This window comes from Hemicordylus capensis, chromosome 5 (genome assembly GCF_027244095.1).
Source record: "Hemicordylus capensis ecotype Gifberg chromosome 5, rHemCap1.1.pri, whole genome shotgun sequence".
Taxonomy (NCBI): Eukaryota; Metazoa; Chordata; class Lepidosauria; order Squamata; family Cordylidae; genus Hemicordylus; species Hemicordylus capensis.
Genome location: NC_069661.1, coordinates 206,354,748 through 206,378,694, shown reverse-complemented (window position 1 = coordinate 206,378,694; position 23,947 = coordinate 206,354,748). Strand labels below are relative to the sequence as shown.

General features: G+C 41.9%; 1 protein-coding gene across 5 annotated transcripts in view; it reads right to left on the bottom strand.

Annotated features, from left to right (window-relative positions):
• Positions 1-23,947, bottom strand: part of CFAP54 (cilia and flagella associated protein 54) — a 264,824-nt gene that overhangs the window by 109,956 nt on the left and 130,921 nt on the right. For 4 of the 5 annotated variants that reach the window (XM_053252437.1, XM_053252439.1, XM_053252438.1 and 1 more), the window contains 10 exons: positions 21,043-21,240; positions 19,689-19,864; positions 17,690-17,917; positions 15,985-16,208; positions 15,762-15,894; positions 13,208-13,295; positions 12,033-12,176; positions 10,158-10,364; positions 7,843-7,930; positions 1,118-1,324 (listed from right to left, as the gene is read on the bottom strand). In XM_053252437.1, the coding sequence (XP_053108412.1) occupies positions 1,118-1,324; positions 7,843-7,930; positions 10,158-10,364; positions 12,033-12,176; positions 13,208-13,295; positions 15,762-15,894; positions 15,985-16,208; positions 17,690-17,917; positions 19,689-19,864; positions 21,043-21,240 (1,693 nt within the window). The remainder of the gene's footprint in view (positions 1-1,117; positions 1,325-7,842; positions 7,931-10,157; positions 10,365-12,032; positions 12,177-13,207; positions 13,296-15,761; positions 15,895-15,984; positions 16,209-17,689; positions 17,918-19,688; positions 19,865-21,042; positions 21,241-23,947) is intronic. The other variant, XM_053252440.1, reaches the window with a different exon arrangement.

Here is a 23,947-nt window from a genome sequence, read left to right as displayed (position 1 = left end):
ATTGCTACCATGTGGTTCCTGCGCAGGTGCAGAACCCCATACTTATGGATCTCAACGGATCTCAATCCAGATCTACAAGCACTCAGTTGCTAATGTCAGCACTCATGCTGGGCACCTAAAGTCAGTCAGCAGCCACTCACCTACATGGTGCTGACTCTACCAGCCATCTTCTGCTTTCTCCTGGTATCTCCTACCAGTAAGAGCACTGGGTCATTTGCCCCGTCAGTCACCACTCAGAAGCAGAGGCCTCTTTCTGCCTATTCCCTTCCAGCAGACTACCTCACTGGCCACTGCTGGTTCTGTACCCAGGCCTGCACATGATGTGATCCATGCTGGCTCAGATCTGTGTGAATATCTCAGAACAAATGGTTGTAGCACTCAGCTTTCAGAGCTTTCTCAGCTTTCATAATCTAGTATTATACGGTAGGAATGGAACCAATATCAGTTCCCTCTCCTTCCAGAGGCAGCTGGTCTATCAAGACAAAGCTCCCCATCTCATGTAATCTGGTGAGTTTGTGCAGCAGCCCACTGCTGTCAATGAGGATTTTTGGTTGGAAGCCAAACTGAGCAAAAGAATCACTTTATCCATACTATACTACTTTATCAAAAATATTTAATTTAACAAGAATGGGAAGGTTGCCCCCTATGTATAATTTATGTCATCTTTATAATTTATGTCATCACACTTTAATTTTACAAATTTTGCTTGATATTTTAAATATATGTATGATTATGTCCTGTTTCAGTTTGCTAACAGAATAATTTTGTTTTATTTTATTATCCTGTGAGTGTGTAAAATCCAGGTGATGACAAAGAGATTGCAAAGTAGCTTTGATGAAGATGGAGTCTGAGCACAACCTAAAGCGTGATTATGACTATGTTTTTTTTCCTTCCTGGTTCCATTTTTGAAAATACTTTATTGAAATACATTCAAAATTTATAATAGTAATTCTGTATTTCTGCCCAGAAAGGTCTTCAAAGTAGTAATGGTAAAAATGGTAAGCACTGCATCCTTAACAAATAATATATTCATGAATTGTTAATGTGAATTTGTGCAAAAAGCCCTAAGATCGCTGGCTCAGAAAATTATAGATTAGCAAATGGATAAAATACTCACTGGGAAATTTTGGCTGCTAAGACTGCTCCTTGTAAGCAACCCCAAATTCCAGCCCGAGAAATGAATTTATCACAGTAATCTTGAGATCTGTTTGCTAAGTTGCCAATGGCATTCTCTGACAAGTCATCTAACTCTTGCCAGTGATGAAGTGCATCAGCTATGTTGAGGGCTGCATCAAGGCCTTGACACCAGCATTTGAAAGCATCTCTGTAACACATTAAATTATCTATTATATTGCTGACATTTAAAAAAAATAGATGACAAAGACAGTTCTATTTTGCAGCATGCCCTCCAGTGTACATGTAATAGATCGAGGAAACAGGATACAAGCTGAAACTTGAAAACTACACACAGGAAGAAGAGACACAAAACTGAATCTGTACTGTCCAGAATGGTAAAATGCCCCTTCTTGCTGCTCACTGAAAAAGCTGAAAAGGGTGAACTCTCACATGTGCATTTTTCTTTGTCTTAGAAGCAGTGAGGAAGTCGGTACATGGACTGGTCCCAAGGGAAACAGGCTCTAATCTATGATCTAGAGACCATCCCTACCCACTCCAGATCCTAGACTAGCTATCAACACATTGGAGAAAAACTGCAATACATTTTAACCATGTCCCCTGAAACCCAGGAGATATAAAAAATGCTCAGGAGACAAGAACAAGGGGAGAAAGAAACCCTTCTTCACAGAACAGAAAAAACTGAAGATCCATCCACATCACTTAGTCTTGGGGGTTCAAGGATCACAAACATAATAAGATTCTATCTCAAACATCCTCCCGGATGCCCAACTCAGGTTCAAGCTCTATAGAACATAAAATTCCATTCTAACTTTCTCCCTCTCTCTGTCTCTCTGTTTTAAGCCTCTGGAGACTGTGAATCAGACCAAAGGAAGAGCAGCTGGAGAAAAGCCATTTAAATCTTTCCCATCCGTCCACCCGCCCCTCAGCTAAAAGTTGCCCTTCTCAATATACCCCCCATATCTTTCTGCATCTTTCCCCCAAAAGCCGCATTAGGTGGGGTTTTTTTTAAGCTGAAAAATGACTCAAGGAAAAAAAGTGTTAAAAGGTTTATCTCCATCCATGATTCTTCAGCCCCAAGTCATGACTTAAATAAAACTGAGGGGGAAAGCCACAGAACCTTGTGTAACACGTAATTTGAGAATCTAGCTAGGCAAGGGATTTTCTGGCCTTCCCACCACACAATTTATTGACAACCATGCAGTAGACTCCTGCTCCCCCCTCAATGCACAAAGCCCTCTAAGCAGCTTTTTCTACCAGTCCTCCATCTCCCTGCCCCAAATCTAATTCCTAAGCTAAGGAGCATGCTTTGTGTGCCAAGCAGCTGTTTCCACCTGTGAAGGAATGAGACCCAAACCTCCTCTTTTTGTATATATGTCTTCTGTAATACAACTGTTTTGCTTGTTCCCTATGTTAAAAAGATGTGCAGGGATCAAAAGTTCACAGCTCCTGTTCTACCATTTGGTTTTGGAGGAAAAAGAATAACACTGGTTTGATTTTGGAGGGATATGGAGTTTAGGGATGTGCACTGAACTGTTTGGCCCAGTTCGGTTAAAAGCCGGACCCCTCAACATCCCCGGTCTGGTCCAGTCTGGGGGCTGGGGTTAGTGAATTTTAAATACTTAAAAAAAAATTATTACCTTTAAAATGATCGTTGAGGTGGCGGGTTGTGTGCGGAGGTTCCCCCTCCCCCCGCCGGCCTTCAAAGTGCACCCCTCGGGCCTTTTAGGCCCATTTTTTTGGCCCGTATGGGCCTTGCTAAAAACGGCGCAGCTGCCAAAATGGCGGCTGCTGTGCATACGCAAAAGGCCTCTGTGAGGCCTGGCATGACCCATGGCCTCACAGAGGCCATTTGCACATGCATGGCAGTCATTTTTGTTTTTTTTAAAAAGCCGCCAAAACAAAAATGGCCATCGCACATGCGCAAATGGCCTCTGCAAGGCCATGGGTCATGCCAGGCCTTGCAGAGGCCTTTTGTATATGCGCAGCGGCCTCCAGGCCTAAAAGGCCCAAACCAGGCCTAAAAGGCCCAAGAGGTGCGTATTGAAGGCCGGTGGAGGGAGGGGAAACCTCCGCGCACCACCACCCCGCTGCCTTAACGATCATTTTAAAGGGAATTAAAAAATGTAAAATATTAAAAATCTGCGAAACCACCAGCCCTCCCCTGAACTAGGGATGTACATGGAACCACAGAGGCATGGTCCGGCACTGGGGGGAGTGTGGCTTTAAGGGTGGGGGGGGTAGTACTTACCCCCCTGCCGCCACTGCTCTTCCCCCTCCGGCGCTGGACTTTTCTAAAACATTTTTGGGGTGGCAGAGTTCCTCCCTGCCGCCCCTGCCCCCGTCGTTGTCTCTCGATTTTACATGTAATAAAAGCTGGCGCAACGCATGCGCCTGTTGCGGTGTGCGTCGCCGCCGCCGGCACACGAGGGGGGTACAGAATCTCCAGTATAAAGACAGCAACTTTTTTGCCACCCATGTAGGAGAACTTTAGGACTATTTTTCAGAATTTAAAGCAGCAAGAGAGGAATTTACAGAGAATCAGAAACGGGAAGCTCTGTTTCTAAGCATGCCTCCCAGTTATAGTAATATAACCGGGCAATTGGAAACCCACACCGCTCTAACTTTTGAGATAGCAGTGGAAACTATATCTGCTGAAGGAAGCAGAAGGCAAGTTTTGAGTTCTATGATGATGAATTGGCAAGCAACTTCGCTCTTAAAGCGACATGTGGCCATACCAGAGAAAACCCAAGGTGGGGAGGGAATGCCATGAGAGGAAATTGCAGGGGTCCTCATCTGCATACCAAAAGCTCTGGCTCCGTTGCCAAGGGAACAGTCCAGAGGGAGAGGTCACATGACCGCCAGCAGGGAGACTGCTCCTGTAATGTCTGAAATGAGGCCAACAGGCACTAATGACTTTAGATGTTTTCTGTGCAACCAATCTGGCCACAAGGTGACAAACTGTCCCAAGAATCAGTCAAGGAAAGCTGACTTAACTGAGAGAGATTTAAATTGCAACTATAGTGTGTCCTTGTTACAAGGAGATGCAGGATTCATTTTAGACAGTGGGTCCACAATTCACATCTCAAATCACCTGGATTTCTATACTGAACTGTTTGATGTTCCCGAAGAGATAGTTCATTTGAGCAATAATACTACAATTAAAGCAAAGAGAAAAGGCGAAGGAATTTTGTATTGCAAGTTACCAGATGGATCCATTAATGAATTTTTAGTGAAAGTTGTTTTGTATATCACTGATTTCTCAAGCTCCTTGCTTTCATTATCCAAACTAGAGAAACAAGGCTGTGAACTGTATATTAGAAATGGACAATGTGTTGTTACCCAGAATGGAGAAGTTTGCCTTGTAGATACTGAATGCAAAGGCCTGTACAATGTGCAGGAGCACTAATATAGCACCATTAGTCATGCTGATGTGTCAGCAAATTTTTCTTCTCAGAGATCCGCTTAAGGCAAACAATAAATATGTGCAACTACACACTTGGAGAAGTAGCCACAATAAGCACTCCAGAACAATCTGGAGGAGGGTTGGCCAAGGTTTTGGGGTGCTGGAGGTAAGGTGAAAATGTTGTCTTGCCTCACATCTCCCCACCTTCTGACACATTTTTAAAGGGACTGGAGGTTAAGGAGAGGAAGCTACTTGCTCACAGCCTCTTCTCATCGCCTTGGCCACTTTTCGCGTGGACAGGGGTAACAAGAAGCTGCCAGCAAGTGGTCTCTTCTCCTTAACAAAGCCTGGGAAGAGTCAGAACAGGAACTTGAAGTCCAACCCTGTCAAAGCTTTGCAAGAGCTCTTCAGAAAGAAGGAAGGTTGCCAGTGGCCACCCTCCTTGCACTGAGCCCTTACAAAGGCTTTTCAAAGGTCAAGTCAGAAGCTCCCCATCTCTTCCCTGCAAGATTTTGAAAGGGTTCTAGGATGGAAGGCTGCCAGCAGCTCGTCCCCATTGCTCAGGCAGAGCCCTTGCAAAGGCGTGAAAGGAAAGGCTTCCCTGCCTGGTGCTCATGCTGAGGGGCATGTCAGCTACTGCTGCTGTTCCTCTTCCTGGCTTCATTCTACTCTCTACCTTTTTAAAAAATGAAGAGGATGGGGACACTGGAGGAGTAGGAAGTCCTGCTCCTCCAACTTTCCTGCCCTCTGCTTTTTGAACAGGAAGAGGTTGGGATGCAGTAGGATGGAACAGAAGGAAGGATGGTGGCAGCAGCTGAGATGCCACAAAAAAGCTGGTGGAGGAGGCAAAGCTCCATGTGAGACAAAGCTGCCAGAGGCAGTAGCACAAAGGCAGCCAACCCTGCACCAATTCAGTCCTTTAGGTGACACTCTCACCTTGCCTCATTAGGGGAAGAAGGGCCACAAATCAGAATCACCAGGGAAATCCCACATACTTTATCATTGTGGCAAGCGCTTGTCAGTAACAGTGAAACTACCACCAGTAATAGTCATTATATAGTAATTATTTTTTCTCTCTCAAAAAGACAAACACACTCAAATCGCATATCTTCTGCCAAGCTTTTTAGTTAGTTGGTGTTTTTATGGATATTCTGTTTTTCATATGTTTAAACTATTGAATTCTTGGTATATTTTATTTTTGGTTTGTTTTATGTTGTAAACTGCCTAGAGACTTGGGTAGTGGGCGATATACAAATTTATTAAATACAATTTTTTTAAATAAATACACCTAATCAACACTGCAACATTCCTAGATCCCACAGATGGCATCATAATATACCCACTTTATCCTTTAGCTCTACATTTACTTAATTATGCATTCCAAATGAATATTTCCTTTGACCCATGGATCATTATCCCTTTTTGTTTATCTATATGGGAATGCATAGCACTGCCAGGCATAGCTATGAATGTAGCACATCTGAATGTAAGGCTCTGTAAAGGAAGCTGAAGGACCAGGAGCCCAGGTGACATTCTCATCAATTCTTCCTGTAAATGAGAGAGGACTACAAATATAGAGGATAAAACTGTACTGGCTATAAGGATAGTGCAACAAGAGAGAACTAGTTTCTGGGACCACTCTAATTGACGACACTAATCTTCACTAATGAAGGACTACCGACAGAAGATGCACCTTGTAAGTACAGGGAAACCTGCATTTGGCAGAAGCTTGACAAATCTGATCAAAGGGGCTTTACAATAAATACTGTGGGGAACAAATATAAAAACAAGGAAGGCAAATACAAAGGTAAGTGCTAAAGATAGGGATTTGTATAGCAACAGGAGAAACTGGGAGCACTGCATAGCAATCAGCACCACTAAAATATTAGCAGAGACATTTAAGCATAATATTAAAGTCTTGCAATATCCGTACATCAGTGCACCTAGCATGGGAAATAAACAAGACAACTGTGAACTCCTAGTACAAGTACTAATCGCTGTTAGGCCAAAGTAGTAGTAGTAGTAATCATCATCATCATCATCAAGTCAAAATAATCGACATAGCAATACCAGGGGATAGCAGAATAGAAGAAAAAGAAATAGAAAAAATCACCAAATACAAACATCTACAAATTGAAATGGAAAGGCTGTGGCAGAAAAAGACCAAAATCATCCCAGTGGTCATTGGCGCCCTGGGTGCAGTTCCAAAAGACCTTGAAGAGCACCTCAACACCATTGGGGCCACAGAAATCACCATCAGCCAATTACAAAAAGCAGCTTTACTGGGAACAGCCTATATTCTGTGACGATATCTATAACAACAGCAACAACATTGACAATAAAATTCAGCCATCCCAGGTCCTTGGGAAGGACTCGATGTCTGGATTAAAAAAACCAGTCAATAACACCTGTCTGACTGTGTAAACATGAAATAATAATAGCTTTATTATTATCTACATTTTATATCCCGCTCTTCATCAAAGGAGCCCAGAGCAGTGTACATAATTAAGTTTCTCCTCCTAACAACCCTGTGAAGTAGGTTAGGCTGAGAGAGAAGTGACTAGCCCAGAGTCACCCAGCAAGTCTCATGGCTTAATGGGAATTTGAACTCAGGTCTCCCCAGTCCTAGTCCAGCACCCTAACCACTATACCATGCTGGCGTAATCATCATCATCTTTTTTTGTTAGCCACCCCAAAACAAATTGTTCTCTGGGTAGCTCACAACAGAGGATTATAACATACAATAAAAACACATAATACATTAAATCATAACAGAAAAGAAAAGAGAAAATAAAATAAAATAAAATAAAATACAAAACAGTTCAAAAACTCATTTTAAAATTAGTAAAAATCAGATCAAAGCTGAAAACCAAAAATTTAAAAGGCCTTTTTTAAACAGAAGGTCTTTACCTGGCATCTAAAATAATTAAGTGACAGCCAGGCAAACCTCACTGAGGAGGCTATTCCATAAACGGGGTGGAACCACCAAAAAGGCCCTCTCTCTCTTCTCAGCTCAGTTAGTACTAATCTCAGTTAGTTCAAATCTCAATTAGACAAATCAAGGTCTAGCCGGTTGGTCTAATTGAGATTTGATGAAATGACTCCCAAGATTGGAGCTGGTTAATATAAAATGATACAACAACTGAAGGATATAACTTGCAAAATACCAAAGCAAACCCTGCTTAGCAAAAGGGATAATTCAAGTTCACCACCACAAGACTGGCTTTCCACACTAAATTATTAACAACAACTTTTAAGGAAGCATCATTGTGCATATATATTGCACTACAGACAGAACATACCTTTTGTTTTCTGTATAAAAGTGAAGATTTCCAAGTTCATGGAAAGCCTGCACCTTGAGGCCTTGCTGGTTATATGTTTGAAGCGCTTCTGTTTTTCATCGGTTTGAGTAGAAAACATTTAAAACATTAATCCATATATAGTTTTATGCATATTTATTCAGAAATGTGTTCAGTGGAGCTTACTTCCTGCTATGTGTGATTTAGATTACAGCCTTAGTACTGTATACATTTATATAAATAAGTTCAGATTAATTCAGGAAGTTTTAAAAAATCAATATTATTATGTTTGTTAGTATTTGGGGCTTTTGTTTTGTAAATATAAAGTGTAGCTCCAATACCCCCTATTAGAATAGTATATTAAAAACAGAGTTTATGCTATAATTTTAATATGTTGCAGGGGGAAATGGAGGGTGCTATAACATACATATGATGACATTAAAATTTTGGGCAGTATATAAATATTAGATAGATAGATAGATTGAATGAATAGTTGTCCATGAAAAACTGTGGTTTTCAGAGGGTTTTTTTGGTTCTTTTAAAGACCTTTTATTGTGCAAAAGTTTTATAAAAGTGGGTACAAATCAATTAAAAACATATACATACATGCCATCATCAGTTTACAATCAAGCACAGAAAAAGGCCTCTTCTGCTCCCCAGTTGTTAAATTTGGGGGGGGGGGTGGTTTCAAAATAAACCACAAAATGGCTCTTAGTTACGAAATGTTGGGGAGAAATGGCTTTGGAGGTCATTTCCGCCCAACCCTGACCCACGGATATGTGGGAAAAACAGGTTGCTCACCTGTAACTTATGATCTGGTAGTGATCCATTGTATTCATAATGAATGGGTTCTGCACCTGCACAGGAACCTCACAGATAGATTGACTAGCTCCTCGTGACACTTGGTGAAAGGAAAGGAAAATTTGAGGGCGTGCTTCCTCTCCTTCCCCATAAGAGTTTCTGCGTCTCTTATGCCTGTGGTGTTTCTTCAACACAGTTTCAGGCTGTTTAAAATCTGTCTCTTTGTTGGTTTTAGATTGCATATCTGCAGGATCCACCTGAGTTGTTTCCTTTGCAGTCATTACTGTGCTCGACATCGTTCCCGATGTCGACAGGTAAGCCACTCTCTGCATAGGAGGTCGAAGTGCCTCATCACATAATGCCGCTTGAAGTCAGAGCGCTTGATTCTTTAGAGTTTGCTTGGAGAATGAGAAACGAAATTTACCTGTTGATGGGTTATGTTGCTCCCCTAAGCACAGTAAACATGCATCGTGATTGTCCGTCGATGGCACCTTTGCTTGGCATTCGACACAGCATTTGAATGTTGTTTTTGCCATTGTTTTGGTGGTGCCATATCAAATTTGTATCACACCACTCTGGCAAGCCCATGGCATGACCTCAAATTTTCCTTTCACCTAGCTTTAGTCCGATAAGCTTTAGAATTGTTGTTTGCCAGTTCCACGTTCAAAATCCATTAAATTAGTGGTGTGCCACCCAGCAAGCCCATGGCACACCCTCGAATTTTCCTTTCACCAAGTTTTAGTCCAGTAAGCAAAATAACTGTCATTTAAAGCAGTCCAAAGGTCGATAACCAACAAAAACCAATAGTAATTTTCATTTTGATTGTTAACAACAACAACTATTTATATACCGCTTTTCAACAAAAGTTTCCAAAGCGGTTTACATAGAGAAATAATAAATAAATAAGATGGATCCCTGTCCCCAAAGGAATCACAATCTAAAACTAAACATAAGACAGACACCAGCAACAGTCACTGGATGTACTGTGCTGGAGGTGGATAGGGTCACTAACTCTCCCCCTGCTAAAAGAGAATCACCATGTTAAAAAGATGCCTCTTTGCCCAGTTAGCAGGCAAAGTTAGCAGGCCAAAGTTTGCCTGTATCAAATTGCGCATACCACATAGAAATGCATATATCAGGCGGTATATAAAAATCTAATTGCACCAAGGAGCTAGAGAACGAGGTGTTGACACTTAGGCAGTCAAATGGAAACTAAATAAGAGGACACCCCAATTGCTGAAAATAATGAGAGCACGTGCAGGGCAGAGGGGGCGTCAAGAGGAGCTACTCAATCTATCCATGAGGTTCCTACACTTTTTTGACTGATTTTTTCCACATATGCCGAGTTTGGGTAGCAATTACCCGACTGCAGATACACGAAATTCCTGGTGTTGGGCCCGTGAATGCCGAGGTTTGCCTGTATCAAATTGCGTACACTGCCTAGAGATGCATATTATTGGTGGTATATAAATATGATATATAAATAAACTGTAAGCAAAAGTGGATTATATTCTTACCAAGAGTTCTTTCATATGAAGAGATGATCACTGATAGTTTTGACTGAGAAATGGAACTGCTTTCAACCATACTGAGGGAAGTAAAATTTTCTTCAGAAAGATCAGGTGGTTCTGGTTGATATGTCAACTCTGTCCCCATACTAAATCCCACTTTTGGACGTGAACCAAACTGGAAAGTTACTGTTCTGTTTAGTTTTCCAGAATGTTCTAAAATGAAAAAGTACTCAATTTACTGAATATACTCTCTGACTAAACTAATGCCACACTGGCAAAACAACATTTTCTATCACTCAAGGGTGGAGAGGCAATTTTCAGCTATCTTCCCTTCTCTCTCCAACCCTTTGTACCTCTGGAAAACATGTCCCTGAGGGTTGCTTAAGCCTCAGGGACATATTTCTATGAGGAACAGGCAACTGCAGTAGGAAGGGAGAATAACTGAAAATTGCCCATTCCACAATGCAAACCTTGTTCTGCCAGTGCAATTTTAGTCTGGATGTTGGCCACTATCCAAGAGATTCTGCTTCTTCATAGTGAACACAAGATTAATTCCAAGATTGATGCACTGCAATTCCAGAAGATACATTAAGTCAGAAGTGTTTTCTAGCCTAACCTAGTTGACAGGATTGGTAGACAGCCATAAAATTAAATATTCCCTTCCCTAGCTTTCACACAAATTCTCCCACCCTCTCATTTAGTCTGTTTATGTATTACATCTGACAAATATTAACTTTTTATCACAATGGATGCTCTGAAACCTCCAAAGCAAAATTCAGAGGATCTCTAGTTTTATTTATTTATTTATTTATTGTATTTGTATCATTGCATATTTAAAGGTAAGGTAAAGTGCGCCGTCAAGTTGGTTTCGACTCCTGGCGCCCCAAGAGCCCTGTGGTTTTCTCTGGTAGAATACAGGAGGGGTTTACCATTGCCTCCTCCCGCACAGTAGGAGATGATGCCTTTCAGCATCTTCCTATATCGCTGCTGCCCAATATAGTACCAACGGGGATTCAAACCAACAACCTGCTTGTTAGTCAAGCATTTCCCCACTGCGCCACTTAAGGTGGATATTTACAACAACCTAAAACAAATAAAACCAATATGATAATAGTTTAAAACCACAATTCTAATTTAAAAGCTTGGGTGAATAAATGCATATCTAAAGACTTTTTAAAAACTGTCAGAGATGGGGAGGCTCTTATTTCAGCAGGGGGAGCATTCCAAAGTCTCCAGACGGCAACAGAGAAGACCTGTCTTTGAGTAGTTTTGCATTAAGCAAATGTAATGTTGGTCAGATATAATGCCAAACCAGAGCAAAAGGAGTTGGGGAGTTCATGTGAGAGAGAAACTGGGGGAAAGAAACACTTACTTTGTTGTTGTGCACTGCCCAGAGCTGTTTGGATAGGGCAATATATAAAAGTAATAAATACATAAATAAAATACTCTTGCAACCCGGTCATTATCCCCAAAGCTGGTCAATAGTCAGCATTATGTTAATCTTCAGCATACCTTACAGACTGGTGCCCATAAATGTCACTACATTTTCTCATATTATTTAAAGCAATACATGAAAAATATTTGACTGCCTTTGTTTTCTTATTGAAAATAGCTTCAGAAGTATGGATCCAAAACTTTTGCTAAACAGTCTTGAACATAAGTGAACATAAAAATAATACAGGCAGAGCAAACTGATTTAAAAAAACAACACCCTGAAATGATCCTTTAATCAAATAAATACCTGTATTGATCATTATTTTCTATTTTAAGCTAAGTATTCATTTCAATGTATTTCTTAAAGTAGATTTATCTCTTCTAGTATAAGATATAAAATGCAGACACCCTACTGTGACCTAAGAGGAACTTTAACAAGTACTTTACCTTGTGTGTGAGCAAGAAATAATGAAAGCAATTTCCTGCTATATTTAAGAGCTCTGCTGTGGTGTTTTGATTTTTCTAGGCTTTCTCTGAAACATTTCAGTGTATCTGTCGTATCCAGAGGAACATAAACCTGTGACCTTGCATCTAAAATGAAGTAATAAATGGATTTAAAATTAATGTAGATGATGAACAAAGGAATATAATATGAGCATAATATCTATCTAGCTCAGTATTGTCTACACACGTTGGCAGTGGCTCTTCAGACAATCAGGAGTGGGACTGCCATACACACTAAAATCATGCCCCCAAAGTCACTAATAACCACAGGAGGTAAGCTTCCATGGCATCTGTGGAAGCTTCTCTCCTGGGATCTACAGCGGGCTACGTGTATGAAACTGTTACCAGAGCAGCAAAAGGGTTTATAAAAAAACCTCTTCTCACATACCACTGTCCCACTCCTGACTGTTCCCATCCAGGGCTGCTATTTAGCTTTTAAAAAGACAAATGTGCAGGGCCCACGTGTATAGGAAGGATTGTGAATCCTTCAGCCACCTGCCTTTGCGGCAGCCCCCACTTGGCTATGTGCCCCCTCTACCTACTAGGGCTCCACACCAGCCATGCCTGCTGCATCAATGGCAGAAGCAACCAACACAGCGGGGGTGGGCCGCCCAGAACCTGAGGGGTATACTCGTGGGTCAAATGGGCCGTAACCCAAAATTTGGCTTTAAAAAAGCCAATCTGGCAACCAAGCTGGCAGAAGCAAGCACTTTGTTCACCAGTTGGGTGCTCTTTTCTCTTCCTCACGAGTCAGAAAAGAGTACCCAACAGGGAAGGAAGCTTCCATTTGCCCATAAGAGAAAATAGTTAAAGGAGGTAGAACTAAAACTAGATCATGTATGTTTTGATTCTAAGATGTGCCAAAACACAGCAAACAATAGGATCTTCCTGCTTGGTTCCAATTTCAGAAGTATTTGGAGCAAGTTTAATGAACATTATTAACATAACTTTGACATGCTGCAGTGTCTGTGGTTTACACAACCTGCATAGCCCTGAGGTGACTGATGTTTTACTGCATGTGACTGAGGCATGCCCTATTACCAAATTGCATAAAAATATCATTTTATTCATTCAAAAGGAACTGCACAGTAAAGCTTCTGAAGACAAATAGTTCTGACCTGAATTATAGAAATGGAGCTCATTAGTTCTTTCATTACATTTTGCAGCAGCATGCAGCTTTTTCGCAACAAAGTCTCTGCAGCACACCTGAAAGAGAATGTTTTCCCCAGTGTCACAACTCTAAACAACATTTTAAAACTTGGATGCCTAAACTCAGGCTCCTTGGTCAGTATTTGAATATTTCAAATTTGCCTTCTAAAAAGATTTTTAAAGATTTCTGAAAATGAAAACGATCTCCAGTTCTAATTGAAAAACACTACTGACTGCAATCCAACAAATAATTAAAGCCACTGCCAGTTATCTGTTTTCTGTAACGGATGTCCATCAAGATGGGAGTCACTGCATTCATACACTGTAATGAGACCACAGTCATGAACGCTAGCTGACCTACTCTTTTGTTAGGCAGATCACTAGTGAATAGTCCAGGAAGCCAGTATATGCAGGGGTAGCTCATCGACACGGTGTACCAAGAAACAGTGAGTGAGATGGACCATGGGGTAGTGAGTGAACCCTTGAAGGGCCACCTCAGCTGCCTCTTACCTCTGCCTAACCTTGATTATTGCATCTTCTGTCACTTTCCCCCTTGTAAGACCCACCCCTAGCCACCCAGAACAGCACTCCTGAGCCAGAAGCCCTGCATTGAGTTGCTGCCCCTCTCCCCTTTGCTCACTTCTCAAGAAGCAGCATGCAGTCCTAGCCAGTAATGTTGCATGCCGGCTGGTCTCTCTCTTTCTCCCCTCCAGCAATCTTGTGTACTTTGTCTCCTCCATTTGGGAGAAGACAACGTATAGGAGTTTGTTGCTGGAGGAGAGAGAGATTCTGCTGCTGTTGGATACCTGATACAGTTGATGGTGGCCAGACCCTCTGGCCAGCTTGCTTTCTCTTGCTGCAAGAGAGAAAGCCAGACAGACAGACAAAGAGGCCAGCTGCTGCTGAATGCCCGATCACATTAGGCATCCAGCATCAGTCAGTCTCCCTGGCTGGCTCTCTCTTTCTTCTTCCCTTCCAAAAACAAATTTCTGTGCTTCGTCTTTAACAAAATGGTGGAGACAAAGTCCATAGGTTTGCGGGAGTGGAGAAAGAAAGAGACCAGCCAGCCTGAAATACTGCCAGTTGGGGCTGCACGTCACTTCTTGAGAAATGAGCAAGGGGATTAGGGGTGGCAACCAAGTGCTGGGCTTCTGACCGAGGAGCACAGAGTTGGGCAGCTAGGGGTGGGGCCAGTGAAGCGGAAGGCAGCATTACCACAGGGCCCATGTCACTGCCAGGTCTGCACAGGGGTGGGTGGCAATTTGGAAGAGGCCCGGGGCAGCGGCAGGGCAAGAATGACTTCTGAGTATATGTTTATTTAGGCGAGCTAATAACTGAGATATCACCCTGCAGGGAAAGTTTTGTAAGAAGGTTTGTATCCTCCACATGAGAGCAGATGATTTCTGAGAGTCAACAACATCTGGAAATCCCTGTTACAGAGAACACTGAAAGGCACCATAAACTTTCAGTGACCTCTCCTCCAAAGGAAGCCAGAAACCAAGCACCACTGCACCTCTGGAACTTCTCACTGCATGGGGAATTGGGGAGTATGCACATACCAATATTAAAAGGATATTCATGTGGAGCCAGCAGACACTGGGGCATTTCTTCAAGCAACCCAATACCATCACAATCACACAGAAGAACTTTTTGTCAAAATTATTTTCACAGAGACAGACAGAGGCATTCTTACCCCTGGACTTCTGGGCCAAAGTCCAGGGCCTCCACAGCCCCTGGGGGCCCTCAATCCTTTGTAGTCTGTCTCAGGTGGTGTGGTCACCTGGCTGAGCATGATTATGCTTAATTTGCAGGGGAGGGGGGCCTCCAAAGGCCTTTAGGTGCATGCTCCAAAATTACCTAGGTGTACCTCTGGAGACAGACCCAAATTCAAAATGCAATTTAAACCTAATCTTGTCATTATATCATGTCCTGCCTGCTCTGCACATTGCTGCCCCCTGTGGCAGCTGGCCACTTTGCAAGCTAATTTTGGGGCTTCTGCAGGTCTGAGCAAGCCCCACCCCAGGCATCTCTTCATTGGCTTTCTCACAGGAACAGGAAGTATAAAGAGACTTCCTGGCTGAGGCAGACTGTGCTTCAGTATCAGGGTTTGTTTGATCTGGTACACACCTCCCTGTTACTTCTTTTGACCACTCAGAGTGACTCCTGCTACCTGCTTAATTCTTCTGGGTCCTGACTCCTGATCTGGTTCAACTTTCAGCGTGGCTCTGACTTTGGCTCTTGACTTGATCCTCCAACTGGATGACTTACTGGCTTGACCTTCTGCATGTTCCTGGCTCACTCTCTGGCTCTTATTCTTGATGGATTATCAGGCTTGACTTCTAGCATGTACTTGGCTCTTGATTTCTGTTTGGTCCATCAATCCCTGACCCTCTGCCTGACCAGCACCCTGTTACTGGTGCTCTCAGTCGTGGCTTCTGAAGCTACAACCCCAGGTATTGCTGCCATTGGCCCAGCCAATCTGACACATTATGATTCAAAATAAATACATCTGAAGCTCTTCACCTTATCTCCAGTAGCAGTGACAAGTTCTTTGAAAAGTGGCTGAAAACTACTAGCATCACTGAGTTGTATTCTTTCTTGAAGTTGTCTCTGAGCAAACACCAGCAGAGGAGTCACTTGCTCTGCATATCTCTCACTGAAAAAAGCCAAACAGATGTTAAAATCAGAAAACTGCTAATATTTCAAATAAATATTATCCTTTGCCCTCCCACAACTGCTTACTTACTGTGTAATTGTGTTAAACTGCATGGCTATGTATACAAGTGATTCCCACTTCTTCAAATGAAATAGAATTTCTACAGTTCGCAGGATCAAATTACGTACTCCTTGCAAGTCAACAACATTAATATCATCAAATGGATATTCAAAGGAAAGATTAGAACCACCTTCTTCATGAGCAATGTCTCCTACACAACTTGGAACACAGAAATCTCCTTCAGCTTCAATAATCTATAAATTGAGAAGAAAGAGTATTACAGCAAGGATTTTTTAAAAAAAATTCTTCCAAGTTCCCATTCCAGATGTTCAAGCCCACTCAAGGTCCCCCTGCAGATGCTGAGAAACTGGTGCTGTGCACCTGAGCAGTCCTACCAAGGTTAGGGCAGCCCTACCTCGGTAGGCTGTTTGTGTGCAGCGCTGGGATCAAGGGCAATCCCAGCTATGCCTCCCCCAGTAGCCTGAGTTTTGTACCTGGGCTCTGCCTGGGTTAAAAGGTGCAATAGGGCCCTTTACTCAGATCTGGGATTGTGTGCATGCTCGGGCTGCACGCAGGGGCCTAGAGCATCCGACTCCTGGGAGAATTCCCAAATGCACCATGTTCACTGAGCAGGGCATTGCAGGATTCCTGGAGACTGGAAAAATGAGTCCTGGCCTCCAGAGATCCGCGCTGCACACAGCAGCGCGGAGCATGTGGGCACATGGCAGCAACCCAATGAGAAATTGTTGCTCATCTGCAGGGAAGGTAGGTCTATCCCTGCCTCCCCGCCACCCTCCCCGCCACTACTTTGGTCGTGTGCATGGCTCCACTGTGTCCCACTATATGCCATGCTGTTCCTGTCCATTAAAGATCTAGTCATTAGTCTAACCTTTTGGACATGCTACTAGATGCTGCATTCACACAGATATAACTGCATATGCTGCACATTCACATCATCTACTTACATATACATAATAACATATACTTTCAAGATTCAACAATATTGTGTTCACCACTAATTAATTTTAATTTAAAATGCATACATTTTAGAAACTGAAAGATGAAATGAGCTCAAATAAAATTAGCAATATTTATGATCTGAACATACAATAAAGATTATAAATTATTTGTGTGTCCTTTTGATGTTTGTGTTTTTTTTCTGTTAGGTCAGATCAGATTTGACATTTTTTAGGGTGCACAACGCTACCATCAACTGAGTTAGACCACTGGTCCATCTCACTCAGTAGTATCTATTCTGACTGGCAGTGGCTCTCCAGGGCTTTAGACAGGATTTTTTCTCAACCCTACCTAGAAATGCTGGAGATTAAACCTTGAACCTTCTGCATGCTAAGCAGATGCTCTACACTCAGTTGTGGCCCCTTTTTCAATAGTATTCATGATGACTGATGAAATTCCCTGAGCAGGGAAGAATTCTGGAAATTTCAAGAGCTTGTCTCTCTCTTTTCAACATAACTTTTCCACACACACCCCCGAGTTCTTCTCCAAACCTACGCTTGGAGAATTCTGCTGACATGCCTAGTTTAATGCGGCCAATAAAAGTTGTGCAATGGATAGCAGAGAAGAACAAAGAACAAAAAGAAATATTGTAAAATCTAATAAAATTAAAAATGGAAAAAAGGAGAAATTGTTTTTTGTATAATTTCTCTTAAATGTTTTTAAACCCAAAAAATAACTTAATACATAAGGTGTACCACATTAATAAACACACATTTACCTTAACTGAGTTGCTAGCCTGGAGATCAACGATCATATCAAGCAACATATCTGATGCCAGGCAATATGGTTGCCAAATGGTATTAAGGAAAAGTTCCCTAGTAATAGCAAATGATACACAAAAAGACTCTGAATGTTTCATAATCATCTGTATTTCTTGAGTATAGTTCCAGAGGTCTCGGCAGGCATTTTGAAGCAATGTCCAGTGGCCACCACGATGAGCAAAAACCTGAATAATAATGTTTCAAAATACAAATCTGAAGCATGGTAATCAGAGACTTCTCAATGGCTTCAACATTAAAACAGGAATCATTGTTACAGTAGCTTCAGTCCTAAACACACTTACTTGAGAGTAACTCCACTTAATACAATGGAACTTATTTCCAAGCATAAAATTAGGATGCAAATCTCTATGTATTTTTCATTGCTATTATGTAGTTGAATTAGCTACTGTTAAGAACTTACACTAATACTTTTCACAAACCTATAATGTCTTCCATTCTAATTTCTTAATACAAAATATATTACATCAAATATCTCTTCAATCACTTAATGGGAAAGGTAAAAGACAAACTGGTGATGATGCTCTGAACACACCTAGGATTTAGTTCACAATTTTCATCCTATCAATATCTCCCTAAAATCTTATCAATCACTATTGTATATATGCCACCAAGCTACCCATGGATGAACACATGCAATATGATGGATATCATGGGAATGGGAATTCACAACCATTTAAAAATTATTAACCATCTATTAATTATTTTGTTTTTTCTCAGTCACAGAAAAAGGAAACAAGCTTCCCTCTATGGCAAGCAGAGGGGAGTTCTACCTCTCTGAACTCCCAAAAAAAGGACTCATAATAATACCCAGCTAAAACCAAGATGGGTAACTTGGAGGAGGAAAAAGGTTTACAGCTGAATACAGACAACTGAAAGAAAAACAGATCATTTAAAAGAGTAGTAGGGCTGGAAGACAGGTAGATTAAAAACCACCTATAGTCAAGCAGTCAGAGAGTAACTGAGTGGCATATATCTGTTAAAGCTTCAAGGTACATTGACCAAAATTACTGGCATATGAGGATCAAGTGCCCATGACTGCTAGCAGTGCATTGTCCCTCCAACCATGAGGAAGAATGAGGGCTGGCTCAAATGGCTTCTGAAGCAACAATAGGATTCCGTGTCCCTACATCAGGCCTGCTCAACTTCGGCCCTCCTGCAGATGTTGGCCTACAATTCCCATAATCCCTGGCTATTGGCTGCTGTGGCTGAGAATTATGGGAGTTGTAGTCCAAAAACAGCTAGGGGGCCTAAGTTGAGCAGGCCTGCCCTACATTGTCCCAGCAACACAGAGAAGAAAGTGTGAGAAGGTCCCTTCTATGCCACCTGACCAGCACCCCACTCCATGGATAGGGAAGGCTAGAAAATAATAATAAAGACCAAAATCCTGTCATCTCCCTGCCCTCTCTGTTACTGTCCCTGTCTATCCTAAAGTGACACTTAAGGATAGGGTCGGAAAGATGGAAGAGATAAAAGGTCAGTGAAATAACTGATGAGCTCCTGCCAATGCTCCTACATTCCCAAAACACCTGCTTTGAACCCAAAAGTGCAGGCTAATCTGGAGAGCCAGGAGCAGTGTTCTCTCTAATATTTTTCATCTGTGTGAGGAATGAGTTTTGTTCTGAGTGGCAGTGTGTGTGCTGTGCATTCAAAGTGGGGCCTTCCTGATTCAACCTGAGCGGGATCTAAAATTAACTGAGCGGACATAAAAAACCTTGTGAGTGCATGCACACCAGCATGCCTTAGAGGGAACACTGTTAGCTACTACTAGTAGAGTTAGATTATCTGAACCATATCTCTACTTACACCTGGAAGAGAATAGCTACTGTAAGCATATGAAACAAAGGCTCATATGTGTTATCAACTGAAATTGGTACAGACTAGATTTTTTAACCCAATCTACTAAATAAATAGTACATTAATTTAAGAAGATGTTACCACAGCTCTTTTGAAATGAAGAAAGATTTTAGGAAAATGCTCTAGAATAGCAGAATAACACAATGCTCGTTCACGTTCCTTGACAGTAGTACTCCCTCCTTTTTCACTTGTTCCATGAGGTCGAGCCATATCTCTTTCATTCAACTTAGAACTGTGCTCGGAAATTTCATCAGCAACTAAAAACATGAGAAATTATCAGTGGTTACACTGAGAACAAATTCTCAAAGACACTGCAATTAGTAATAATGTTTTCCTGATCTGTTAAAAAAAAAAACCAAACACAAGTATTGACAAATAATGAAGCCTATCTAGCCCACAATTATCCGAATCTGTTAATATTGAAAGAACAGCTGTAATTCTGTCCAAATATACATAGTAACACAGAACACTTTGGGACACATAAAACCTATATCAGATAGGATTTGATTTTAATGGAATAGTCACATATCCATAATTCAGTGAATATGCCAAGATTGAATTTAGTGAATCCAGGGATGGACTTGGGTAGTACACTCTGAATTGGCCATCTGATTCCCCCGTTTCACACTGTCCACAGAGAATATACTTTAGCTGCTGTGGAGCTCAAACTGACTAACCCAAAGGTCAGGTGCTGGTTCCTCTAAGAGGGACATCCCGTCAGAGAAGGGAACTGTAGGCACATCAGGACAGCACAGCAGCAGAATTCTGTATGCAGACGCCTCCAGATGACTGTGGTGAAACAGCTACCTTCCACTTTCCCCACTATTATCCCCAGGTCTGCTGCTGCTCTTTAATATGAGCAGTCCATCATCGCAGGAAACCACAATTACTTGTCAGCACCCGCCAGACTGTATCCCATCTGCCAGCTCCTCAGCTTGACCTGTCCAACTTTGATTTTACCCTGCAATGTTCCTTTTTTCATTGATAGCTAAACTAATTTTAACATTGCAACTACCCACATACTATGCAACGGCTTGCCACCATCTACATCAGATGCCTAAGACTTCTACCACTGTTAAAACCTGGTTTTGTCAAGGCCCTGAGATGGAGCATTGGACAATATGCAGTGAAGGGTTAGCTGTCAGATGATTTATAAGGACATCTTCCTATCTCAGAACCAAGCCTAGCAGAAATAAAAGCTTGGTTCACCTCTACAATGTAACCAATGTAAAAACATACAAGACATCTTTATTCTTAGCGTGCTCTCTCTCTCTCTCTCTCTCTCTCTCTCACACACACACACACACACAGTACTCCAAGTAAAACCCTGCAGTTTGAAAAAAAGAGAACAGCTTGTGACCTCCCTTTAACTCCAAATGGCTTTCCTTATCTGTTCAAGAATTGTCAGACATTTGGCCAATATGTAGGAACCCACCTGAAGCTGAGACCGAAGATGATAGCTGGGCCGGATCAGTGGGATCCACCATGGTATCAGTTTCAGGAGTGAGGCAATTACTGTGATCAAGCAGGCTTGAACTGGAATCAGTGTCCGAAGAAGCACTCTGTAATGTAGGGTCAGAAGCAGGCAAGGAAGAACCAGAGTCGAAGGCAGGGGAAGATGGGTCAAGTGCGTCTGAGCAAAGAGCAAGGGAGTCCTGAGTTGCTGTGAGATAATTGGCAGCAGAATATCCACAAGAGGTCTTCCCTGGAGTTCAGAATTTTATTAGATGCTCCTATCATAGCAAAAAGCCTAGACTAGAAGCCAATATGAAGAAACAATGAAAGGTCATAGCATTTCCTAGGGCTCCTTTGCTGGCTGACTGACGGAGGTTATTGCTCTTATTACTCTCAAACTGGAGTTCTGGTCCCCTACTTGCTGCACCTCACTAGAACAGTGGTGCAAAAGAGGGAGATGTTGCATAATGAAATCTGCTGCAGTGGCATCCAAAAGATATTGAAGGGCTACTTGCTGATTATCTATCTTAAGAGATGTAACAAGAAGCCACTAATCAGGTTTTTCTTGTGCCACGACACCATGCAGTCTTAGAAAGTCTTAGGAGAGCTGGTTTTGCAGTATAGAGCATGAATTGTCCCCTTTGTAAGCAGAGTTTGCCTTGGTTTACATTTGGACAGGTGATTACATGTGAGCGCTGTCTGCTGTGAGATATTCCCCTTAGGGAATGGAGCCACAGCTTAGTGGTAGAGCATCTGCTTTGCATGCAGAAGGTCACAGGCTCAATACCTGGCATCTCCAGGTAGGGCTGGGAGAGACTCCTGCCTAGAACCTTGGAGAGCCACTGCCAGTCTGTGTAAACAATACTGAGCTAGATGGACCAATGGCCTGATTTGGTATAAGGCAGCTTCCTATGTTCCTAATATACAGTTACACTGTTATGCGGTTAACAGCAGAAGTAAAACTGATAAAGCTCACTTAACTCACTGATAGCTCACTTCCTATCAGTGGACCTATTTTAAGATAGGCAGGAGTCAGAATAGATAATCATTTTCTGATTAAAACACCTTCCTTTCAAAGACATGTCTTGAAGTGGTTGCATTCTTGCATACAGAGCGATATAGCTGCACACATACAAACATGAACAAATCAATAGCGGTTTTTTGCTACGTTCTCTGGAATCTGCTCTTATGGGTACTCCAAGGAATGCAATAGTCATTTTGTCAAGTAAGCAGCTGAGAAGGAGTGTAACTGACATGCTACAGTCTCAGTCTCCAATCAACAAATAAATAGGTGCTTGACTAATCCCACTTATTCTGTTATTGTCACCTAATTCAACATCCCTCCGGTACATAACTCCACAACAAAATTACAAAACCATCAGATCAAAAGGTAGCAAGCCAATACTGAGAGACTTTTTTTATTTTTTTAGCCTCAACCTTTCCCTGTCTTTATCCCTAAAAATATAAAAAGAACCCTATTAGATCAAGTCACAGGCTATCTAGCCCAGCATTCTGTTTCCCATAACTGGGCACTTTTCCAGATGCCTCTAGGAAGCCCGTAAGCAGGAGATGAAGGCATACCCACTTTCTCCCAACACTGCTCCCCTGAAACTGCTCTTCAGAGGCATACTGCCTCTGACCCTGGAGTAGCATACAGCCATACTCCTAAACTGGACTATACACTGGAAAGCTGATCTTAGCAATGAAAAATGTACTTATGAACATTTGAAGATGCTCAATACTGAGTCAGTGAATTTGTCCATATACGTCAGCATTGTCTACACTGACTGGCACTGTCTCTCTGTTCTTTGGACCTGGAAATGCCAGGGATTGAATCTGGCACCTTCTGAATTTGAAGCCTATGCTCCGTTACTAAGCTGCAGGCCCTCCCCTAAATGTAAATTATAAATATAGAAAAGAAAGATAAAAGAAGCAAAGCTGAGAAAGATGCAGGGATTATATGAATTAGAAACTGAATAAAACATTCTTCCCAAAACACAAGTATCACTTTTGCTGCATTCAAACATGAGGAGTACTGGAAATGGCACAAAGGAATTGGGTGTATTTGCCAGAGGAGATGATTTCAAGTGAGACAGAAGGAAAATACACAGACCATTTTTGAAAAATATTTGAAAAAGGAAAGGGCAAAACTGCACATTCTTCCTATCCACTAAAGTCAGACAAGATGCAATTGCTTAAGCTAGGTAGACTTAGGTTAAGTATTGAGAAAACTCCAATGTAAGAGCAATTCAGCAGTATAAACAAAACTCTTTAAGAAGGTTGTGCAAAACCCTTCAGTGGTAAATAGGACAGGGCTCTTCTGAGGGATGCTTTAGGTACAGTTATTCTGTCAAAGAACAGGGATGATCTATTGGGTCCTTTTACATTCTGATTAAAGTCTACCTACTCTACCAATCACTTATCAGTTGTACCAAAAGACCACCACTGTCCCATGATCCAACAGAATCTAGACCATATCTGGGACTCAGGCACATAAATTAAGGAAAGACCAGGGTTAAAATCAGAACCAAAACAACTTGGGATAAATGGGCTAGTCGGAATTGGAGAAAGCAGTCAAGACAGGATCAGGAGCTAGATCAAAACAGAACTGTGGAAGCAAGAAAAGCAGCACTGGATCCAAGAAAACAGACAGGACAATGCAAGGAAACATGAGGCATATCTGAGACAAGGTACAGGAACAGCAACAGTACTAGAAGTGACAAAGGATGCATATCAGACTGCAAGACACAGGATGAAATGGATGCAGGGCTAAAGCTCAGATTTTGAAGCAGGTCAGGATATACAGGCTAGATGGATGAGATAGGCAAAACAGAAACAGTGAAAGTGCTCCTTCAGTTCATGCTAAGCTAGCCATGTTAATGTTC